The sequence below is a fragment of the Chaetomium globosum genome, genomic scaffold (genome assembly GCF_000143365.1).
Source record: "Chaetomium globosum CBS 148.51 scaffold_5 genomic scaffold, whole genome shotgun sequence".
Taxonomy (NCBI): Eukaryota; Fungi; Ascomycota; class Sordariomycetes; order Sordariales; family Chaetomiaceae; genus Chaetomium; species Chaetomium globosum.
Window position 1 is genome coordinate 1,469,334 of NT_165980.1, and position 10,052 is coordinate 1,479,385.

The window sequence follows — 10,052 nt, forward strand, 5'->3', positions numbered from 1 at the left end:
TTCAGTCAAGAATGGCATGACGATACAAACAAAAAAGCAAAAGATGATTACGGAAACAGTTGAAATCACGAAACGCGCCTCGACAAATCAAAGCTGTCGGAGTTTTTCCCGGATCCGCTAATAAAAGTGGGGGAAGATCGATTGCCCCATGTTGTCGCTCATCTTACCGCAAGGAATTTGCTGCGAAAATCAAAACCAAGAGGAAAGGAGAAAAAAAAAAAAACGTGCTTTGGGGTAGGGACTGTTTGACTTGTTGACGACACCAGCGCAAATGCGTAAAGTGGTCGGCGACCACCCTGCAGCAAAATTTCATCTCGGCAGGCGACGTCCCCGAGGCGGCAGGGGTTCTTGACTGGCTCACTGGCCAGCGAGCGGGCTTTGTCTGGGCTGGCCCGCCAGTGCCCGCCCGTCCCCGTCCATCCATCCGTCCACCCTCGGATGCGAAAAATCCCAGGGTTACAACTGGCAGGCTGGCATGGGGGGGAGGGGGGAGGGGAGGAGAGAAGGGAGGGGGAGGCAACCCCGGGAGGACGGGATTTACCGCGCGCCTGCCCTTGGTTGACCGACCAGGCAAGGGACATGGGAAGGGACATGGGGTACCAGGATACCTGCATGCGATGCGCGCATCGGGATTTGGATGTGATGCTTTGGTGGTGACTCTGGCGTGGAACTTTCGTCGCCCAGTCTAGATTTTTTTATTGGTTTTTTTTTTTTTTCTGTTATCGTCCGCTGCACGCGCGACCTCTCATCGGTCTAATTGCTCCTTTGGCGTTTGGTGGTGTGAGGATGGGGAGGAAGAAGAGGGACGGTCTAGACCGCTCCGATGGAGGGAGGGGTGGTGGTGCGTGTTTCCCAAGCCACCACGCAGGTCGGATTGACGAGCAGAGCGGCCGGGGCATCTTCTCCCCGGTCTCCTCCCATGTGGCAGGACAGGGACGACAACGTTAGTTAACTTGCGCAGATGGCTCAAATCGGAGCCACTAGCGTGGGGACTGGGCATGGAATATGGGAAGATTCTCGCGTGTCATCCGACGTGCTTTTTTGCTTGATGGTTGCGGTGTCAGAGTGCATGGCAGTCGATGTCACCCTGGCCGGGGCCATGCTGGGAGACCATTTCACCAGAGCGAGGGAGACAGAGAGCCACTCGGCGGACACACTATTGTTGGAGTTCGAGATCGTTGGCCTCCTAACATGATAAGGGAATGCTGCAGGCATCACCACGCCTCACCGCCGGAGGATTGCCCAAGCTCAGTATCAAGCGAACCAGCCCATCCCAACCTGTCGGGTACGATGACGATGGAGACGGGCTCAACCGTGAGCCAAGTCGAGTGGCTTGCGAGCTCGGGCAGATTGCTGGACCAGATCCTCGGAACAGAGTGCCGCGCGAGGATCGCCGCACCTCATTCAAGCTTCCTTGTTGTCATGCATGTGTCTGACTTGCTCGCTTCTCTGCTCCCTTCCTTGCTTCTTGCGTCTTGTTGGTTGGGGGCCGATGCGGTGTTGCGAGTTCCCAGACAAGGTGGCCTGCATACCAAGCACATACGTGTTTGTTAGTTAGCAAAGGCGGGAGTGATCATCCCGGATGCCACCTGTCTCTTTTTCTCTCTTGGTTCGCTTCCAACTTGGCCAGGCCGGGGGGTTATGATTCTCGCTCTTTTGGTCAGGCAATTTCCCTTCCCGTCAATATCTGCATGCTACGCAGAGACGGACGTATCGATAGCTACGGTACCTCTGCAGCGACCCCGAACAGCCTGGGCCGCGTTCGCACATGCTGGCGTCCGTCCTAGTTGGGAGGGGAAACCCGCAGATTGTCGGGCCCTCGACCCTGAAAATTTAGCTCGTCCCACTAGTTATCGCAGACGAACCTCAGGGCATGCTCACTGGCGGTTGGGAGAAAGTTTCTCGATCCATGGCGCCGGGCGGCATTGGGGGCGATCCCGAACCACTCTGCTGGGACGACCCAAGAGACCCGGGGCCCTGCAAGCCTGCAAGCCCAGCTCGTCAAACTTTACGACCTGCCTCTTCCGGACAGCTCCCAAACACGGGAGGGGGTCATGGTGGCGTCGCAGGAGCATGCTCTGGCAGATTTGGTTTCCGATCGCCGGGACAGCCATGTGGAATGCGACCTCATCTCGTTAAGCAACTTTTGATCAAGCAATGCCAACGACGCGAGCGATTGATGTGCTTTTTGTGGGTGTCCTTGCTTGTTGATTAGTTATCTGACAAGGTGACACGGCGGGGAGGTTCCTGTGCGCAGATATTAATTGAATCATGCACTCCACAACCCTCCAAGCCAGGTTGTTGAACAGGGTTGATACTTGGTGGGGTCGGAGGAAAGGTGGGGGATTATTCACACGAAGATGTGAGAATCCTTCCGGATGACTGCCACTGGCGAGCTACGGAAATGAAAATGGTGGATAGAAGAGGGTTTGGTGGGCCAAAGCAACATGCATCGTCCACAGTAATTGTCGTTGGAGATAAGGTACCTCTCGGTCACTACTGCTGAGGGTGTGTCAATGAGACAGGCGCGTGCTGAAGGGTCGCAAAAACGTGGTCTGGAACACCGAGACTCCAGTTCACTCGGATTTTGGCGAGTTGCGTGTTATTGGCGTTTTGAGAGTCCTCGGGCTTGACCAACTGGCGTCCCTCATGCATATCCCGAGACTCAAGGCCTGCGTCAATGTCGGCAATGGACGTGGCGTGTGATTGGTGTTATTGGGCATGGCGGGTGGTGTGTCCCTCACCGGCGTGCTCCGGAGCGTCCCGGAGCGCCCTAGAGAGATCCACGATGGCGTCTTCACATCGCCGACGGGCCCGAACTTTTCAACCGTTCTCCGCCGTTGCATGTTTGAGGCGAAGAACGCGGGGGAGCCTAAGTTAGTGTTAGGTCGTTACGTTGGTGAAAAACGTTAGTGGAAAACAAAGTTCCCACGTGTTGATAGGTGGGTTACGAAAAGACGAGGAGCGCCAGAGATAGTGGCTTTGCAGGCAGGCGCAGAAAGCTCTGCCCCCGTTTGGGTCGTGACTGGCGAAGTGGCCTCACCTCATTTCTGTTTTGGGGAGTTGGCGGGCCGCCACGGTTGCCAGAATGCACGAGCAACGCCACTTGTCGCCGTCTCAATCCTACACCAAACCCCAGGTCTCAAGACTGTGGAGAGCGATACACTAGCGAGTCCGGAGTCAAATCCAATGAACTCCGTCGTCTCGTCTGAATATTGCTCTAAGACAAGACAAAGCAGCCATCGGTAGTCCGGTTTCACGACGGACCCTTGCGTTTAGTTACCAAATTTAGGCTTACATGTCGCCACTTATTTCTCTGGTTGTCTAGGGTCTGGTCTACGCATCAATGGAACTTGGGACGGGACACGAAACGGGATGAAGTTCGATGTCTGGGCTCATGTGCCACGGCTGGTGCCAGGGCCGCTGCGACATCAGATCATTTCGACAGGGGATTACAAGTGACCCCGCTGAGCCTGTTGCCCAGGAACCTATACAGAATGTTCAAAAGAAGCTTATTCTGTGTGGAAAGCAATTCTTTACGGGCATTCCTCACGGAGATATGATTAAAAATGTGCCGCGGCGTGGGATGCATTCCCAAGCAAGTCGTTGTTGCCTTCAAAAGATGAGTGGAGGCTGAGGGTTAGGAGAAGAGAGCCAAGGCTGGACTGAGCTCGGGACAAGGTTAGCTGTAACAGGCTAGATTGACTCAAACCCCTGGCTTTCGCCTAATATTTCCATATTAAGCTAGTAAGCTTGATTCATCTCATCACTTCAGAAAAATGTGGCACAGCCGCGGTTCCTGCCGTGGCTGGAAAGTTCACTTCCTGCGAGAGGCCCTGGGTGCCTCGGTTCCTTGCCCCTCCGCGGCCCACCGGGAGCCGTTCCCGGCTTTGAGAACAGAGCCGCAAGCATTGGTCCTTGCGCACCCACGTCGAAACTTGTGGAGTTGTCAACCTTGACGCTTTCAACCAAAACAACCGCAGCTCGCACCCATTTTCGCACTTGGGCCGAGGCTGATCCATCTCTTCGATGCGACTCTGGACAGGAGGCCCCCCTGTGGGCTGGCCCAGGTGACTCCTCCGTGAGCGATTTTACAAACATCTTCAGAGTTGGCCCCAGAAAGTCCGGGTAGTAAGCCGGTTGTCTTGGGCCGGCGAAACCCGGGGAAGGATGGAAGTTCTTGCCGACCATCCGGACCTGCATCCGGACTGTTTAGCTTGACGCCACTGTCGCGACCGTTTTCTGCGGTCAGACATGAGCCGGGCCTTGCGACACCAGCAGTGCCGGCAGTGCGAGTGGCCCCCGTTGGAGGAGGCGTTTTGGGCGCGCGGAGAAGACTGCGCGATCAATGGCAACAACACAAACAAGGGAAGCGTGAGAGGCAAGCGAGATCGGCTTCGTGGGTCTTGCACTAGCGCGACCCAACTGCTGGGAAAGATCTCCGCCAAGGGATCGGCATCATCCGCTTAATTCGGAGAGGCCGTCTTGGCGGCCTCTCCTTCGGAATATCACTCCGTGCACGGCCCACATGTGGCACGTGGGGATTTTCCCTGCGATCGCTGGCTTGTTGTTGGCCTTGCTGCTTGTTTGCAAAAGGATGTCATCGGAATTGGCGGTGTTGTCTGGGCAGAATGTGGAGAAGGAATCCTCATCAGAATGCCTTCCCATTCGTATTGGTAGGTCCATCATGGCTCAATCTGGTGTCAAGCAAGTGGATCATGAAATTGTCCGATCGCGCTGTTCCTGTTTCGGCTGGTCGCAATGATTGCCGGAAATGGACAGAACCTGCCAATTAGGCCTGAGGCCCGGGCACACAGGCAACCAGCCTGGACCCCAACCCTCTCCTTCTCTGACCGAGCCACGGATCGCAAAGAAGGTTAGAGATGCGGCTCTGGGTCTCTCACGCGATGAGGCATTTCTTCTAGGGCTCGGTATCCCAATTCTGAAAGGAAAATGCAGGGAGTGGCGTCGCCAGCCCACGGTTTGGGAGGGATGAATTAGCTCAGCCCTATTCCATAAACCAAGCTTGGATTTCGGATCAAGACACGACGTAATTTTCATAACTCAAAATTGTACTTGGCATATATTCGAAGAGGACCGCGATTGCCGCGATAACAGAGCCACACCGCTGCGTCCCCGGTCCACGCCTTATCTGCACCCTCGCCCCATCTCGGCAAAGTGCCTGCACGAGGCTGGCGGTTCGATGAGCATTCGATTCCATACCGTCCCTTCCGAGATGTTCCACGCAGTCGCGAAGACGGCAAAGCAACTTCATCTGGCACGGTGCTTCGCTTAACTTCGCGGCTCAACGCGAACCACTGTTTCCCATCTCGCAGGTTTATGCGAGTTGAAATGTTCGACCGACGAGCTTGCCCGCCTGGTCACCTGCCGCGTCCTTGGATCTGGTTCGCTTGAGGAGATCATGGGTTTTCACCCCTTTTTCTCGCATACCGCGAAACCGCATCCTAGCCAATCACTGGCCAGACGCCCAAGCGCATGAAGACGAGATAATTAACCACGGGGTGAAATCCCCTCCACAAACGTTTCGTGGGGTGAGATTTGCGAGGTGAGATTCGCGAGGTGGCTTGCTCGGGGAAGGGGCGCGTTGTGTTTGGGTTCCGTTAGGGTCGACTAGTGAACACTATACTAGTGAACTCCGTTGGGCGCGCCCTGGGCGACATCCACGAGATGGCTTGGGCCCAGAACAGACCATCAATGGCTGTGGGGGTGGCGGAGTCTTCGTCAAGTTCCGATGTCTCACCAAGCAGGAACCAACATAACGGTGTGGGTGAGCGGCGAGGCGGTGATAGCCCGGCCACGAGTTGAGGGAAACAGCGCGGACCGTGGGAGCGTGGATGGCCCACACGAACCACACCGCTGGGACCCGTAGGGCTGGGGGCCAGTCCTCCTCCCGTGGGTCTCGGTCTCCTGGCCGGACTTGATGGCGTCGGGCTGGGCCCTACCCTCCGAAACTTAGTGTCGACTAGAATGCAGCAGGACGATTGAGCCATTGCTGCAGGGACGGCTTGCAGCTCGGTTGACCAGAAACGAGACGAGTTCACTTTCAAGTTCTGACCGGCTTGTGTTCCGCCCGCTCTTGCTGACCACCATCACCACCACCACCGCCACAGAACCGGTCGATTGGGAGCTGGCGGTGGCTGGCGAGGCGAGATGGCGCCAAAGCTTGGCATGGATATAGTCCAGATGGTTGGACAAGGATGGTAAGAAGCATCTGCTCTGGAAGTTGAAGTTCGAAACCTGATCTTACACTATGTATTTGCTGTGCCCCAAAGCCGACGGCGCCCTTCGAGCGCCAATGCAACCCGTGACGCTCGCCCGGCTCCCCGACCACGGTGTAACTCTGCTGCTGTCGCGGCCCTGCTGAAGTCGGCACAGAGAAGTCGGCCCCTCGAGGTTCAAACTTCCACTGCCATGTCTCGTTGCACCCTTCGTTGTCCGACACCACCCCTCGTTCTCCTGGCCAATGGCTTCGCAGCTCATCACCTGCACACAACATCGGTCCTCGGCACTTTCGGGGATACCACCATGGCACAAATCGGCGACCATAATGCAGTAAATGCAGGAAATGTACGACAGCATACGACATCAGTTATTATTTTTTTCGCTGATGGTTTGCGGATGGCCGCATGGCACCCCAACCAGTGTCGGTGTTTACAAGGGGAATTTTCAGGGCGCACCGTCCACGGTGACAAACCCGGAAGGATGGGTCGATACATGGGGCCCTGTTGCTTGGCGCAATTGCCAACCATCATTTTGGCAGGGCCAGGACCAAGCAATGCCCTGATCTGCAACCGATCAGAGATGCGATACGATGAGGATGGGGGGTGAGTGGGTGAGTCGCATGGTGCGCAAAAGAGATGTCATCATTCTCAGACGAAACAGAAATTGTACCCGGCCGAATGCAACAGTGACGTGCCGTTGCCCATCAGAGTTGCATGGTGGCAGTTCATCATGGTCCCAAGACCAAGGTCGTAGTGTTGCACCGCCCCCTACCCGGAGACGCTGTCGTTCTTTTTTTGGATTTTACCTTTTCTCTCTCCCCACACCAAACAGCGGGGATGATAATCGAGGGAGGGTTGGTGCCCCACCGGGCGTAAAAGACACCACTGAGGCGCGGGGGGCCATCTGCCGGCTCAGCCACGGCTAGTCCCGATCTGGTTTCTTTCATCGAGCCGACTTTGGCGCGCGCCGATCATGTTGGGAACTTTGCTCGTTTTGACTTTTCTCCAAGGGCCTTGGACCCGGCTCGCTTGTTGTTGAGATGATTTCAACACAACAAGAAAACAAAATAGGCGTGAAATAGCGACGGGGCTCCGGAAGGGCATGGAGACAACTCGTAATAGTAGTTTTGCTCACCGCCTCTCTTTAGTTCGTACACCTTTCCCTTCTACACATTGAAGCAACACCAGTGGTCTGCAAAGTCATTCTCCACACCGGTACACAGATTACATCCATGCCGATTCTTGTTTGGTGTCCACGTCGTTTACCAAGATATACGCCGCTGTCGCGCCGGACCTGAATGGCAAAGTCGCGGCAACTGGAACCAACGCTGAAGTACGGGACGTCTGCCGGAGCGGGACGGGAGCACCGTGCCACCGGGAAAGAATTGACCGGTCCGGTCCCATATACAACCTGGAAGCAACAGGTCGTAAAACATGTAACAACATGAACTAACCCAACAGAACAGACCAACAACCCAACCCACGAATTGGGATCACCAGCCACGGCATGCTTCGTGCCGGGACCGTTCCTGACTCGCACGTTTTCCAATGCCTGGGCGAGTGACCTATGTGCATACTTCGACCTGCCTCCCCTGTCACACTCATTTCAACATTATGTTTATCTTGAGATGACGGAAGCCAGCAAAAACTGGCCTGGTTTCAATCCTACACTAAAAAGCTTGGTTGATGGGATCAAAACAATCTCTCGCAAAAATGCCTGTGGGTCGTGGTCCTGTCTCATCCCACAATCAAACTCCGCGGTCGGCAGCGAAAATTTGAAGGGTTTGGCTGTGGACACACGGGCAGCGGGGGGAGGAAGAAGGAGCAAACGCAAACCCCACGTGCACAAGGTCCCATTCTCCAACTCATTACCGATGCAGCAAACTGACTGGACCAAATACGAAGCAGCGATCTTGCCCTGCGGTCCACCAACTGCTTTTTCCTGTGGTGCAAAGAAGAATTGAGTTAAACTCGCAGAACTTCCAGATCTCGTCGAAATGTTCCGTCAGCGAATTCGAAACTGCGCCCAGCGCCCAAAGTTAGTTTCAACTGCAAGCGCGTGCGCGATGCAGCTTCGCCAAGAAAGGTCATCGACGCAGAGAGCGCATGCAAACCACAAGCCACGATCCACACCGTTTCGTTCTGCTTTCCGGATGGGAGGGTTGTCCCAATGCGGCCGGGATAAGGCTGTGCACCTGCACGGTGATCACCTCGACTCCCGGCTCTTCGCCGCCATTGGCCGCTAGGTATTGGCCTCGACAGCAACCTAACTTGCAGCGAGTGCGACCAGTGCAGCCAGTGCAGCGAATGCAGCGACTTTGCAGCCAGCAACTGGGTGAAAACAGCCCCCAATTCTCCAAGTGCGTTGGGCAAGCCAGGAACCGGGCACAGCGAGCCTTAATCATCACCCAACAGGTCGGGAATGCGCAGCAACCAAAAAGCTGCACAAACTGAAAAAGTAAAAATATCTTTCGGGAAATCTGGCATGCCGTGATGCAACCAAGATGCAGAGATACAGTCCCTGCGGCACCGCCAGAGCCTCCACAATATCCCACCACGGCGCTCCACCAGACCACAATCGGCTGCTTTCTCCGAAGCAAGGGGGTTGACGAGAACGGCTCTTGCAGGTCCTACACGGTAACTAGTTCGCGACCTACGCCGGCCGCAGTCAGTTGTGTGGATGCCCGCCGTCTCGGTGGAGGGATGGGGCTGGAGGTGCCTGGCAGCCTGGATGATCGCCGTGATTGAGGTGTGCGGGCGGGGAGAGGGGAAAGGTCCTTTCTTTTCGTTCTGGTCCTGCCCGAGTGGATTTCGAGGTTTGCGTTCCATCGTCGTCCCATTAACTAGGGAACATACAGCAGACAGACAGACAGCGACACACGGGATGCAGGCGGACTGCATCGGGAAATCGATGCTTGGCTGCTGCGGCCCTCCCGGTCGCGCTTGATGAGTGGCTCTCTTAAACACCCGGGGAGAAGAAGCAAAGACAACAACACCAAACGAAGTGATTTTTCAGGGGTTCCAGGAGAAATGTGCCGTTTTCCCCAGGAGTGGGAGGAGCCCCTTACTCCGGCAGCATCTCCCATCACGACCTACCTACACAATGGCACGGCGGCGGTCTGTGAAGGAAAACTGACGCAGCGGACAGGATGCCCGTACTGTGTGTGGTGCCAATAATGCGGGGCCGAGAAATAGAAAATGACGAGATGCGTGTGGGGGAGGAAAAGTACCCGGCCAAGAAACCCGGCCAGGACGAGCATGATTGTTTCAGTCGTGGGTGGTTGAACACGCGCGGGAAGAGATGGTCGCGGGCTGGCCCTCTGGTCTGGCGCTGGCTAACGTGGTGCCGAATCGATCCTCGCCGCTTGATGTCTGTGCTGTCTCGCTTGTTCGATACCAACGAGGCCATCTCTCTCCTTCTCCCTGGCTCTCCCGCGGACCCAAGTCGCGGCCCACCCGCACGTCAAGCACAAAGCACACACCCAAGCCGCCTTCGCGGTCTCCACTCGTCGCTTACCCCTGTCGGGGCATCCACGCCAACCACAGGCTGGGACCGCGGGTGGTGGACTGGCCAGTGGGCGCAGGACTTGCAGGACCTCGTTTTCCAAGAGGGCGCCAATGTACCATTGTACCTCCGTACCTGGGTCACATCCAACCCCCCTGTCACCCGAGCCCAAACGCAGCCCCATGTCACCCAAGTGGTATCCAGGTATCCCTGTACCGCCTCCTCCCCCCTGTACCCGCCCGCGCATGCAATGTCTGCACTGAGCCTCGCTGGACCGGGAGCCCTATTGGGGAAGGGGGGGGGGG

The 10,052-nt window shown here is 56.2% G+C and overlaps 2 protein-coding genes across 2 annotated transcripts; one reads left to right on the plus strand and one right to left on the minus strand.

The window, feature by feature from the left end:
* Positions 1-1,680: 1,680 nt before the first annotated feature.
* CHGG_07300 (uncharacterized protein) lies at positions 1,681-2,114 on the minus strand (the record flags this gene model as incomplete). The annotated part of the gene is made up of 2 exons (XM_001224955.1): positions 1,681-1,825; positions 1,882-2,114. 2 exons carry the CDS (start codon positions 2,112-2,114, stop codon positions 1,681-1,683), a joined length of 378 nt encoding a protein of 125 aa, XP_001224956.1.
* A 2,414-nt stretch (positions 2,115-4,528) lies between these two features.
* On the plus strand, positions 4,529-4,996 carry CHGG_07301 (uncharacterized protein; the record flags this gene model as incomplete). The annotated part of the gene is made up of 2 exons (XM_001224956.1): positions 4,529-4,676; positions 4,797-4,996. The coding sequence occupies 2 exons, from the start codon at positions 4,529-4,531 to the stop codon at positions 4,994-4,996; spliced, it is 348 nt and encodes a 115-aa protein (XP_001224957.1).
* Positions 4,997-10,052: the final 5,056 nt, after the last annotated feature.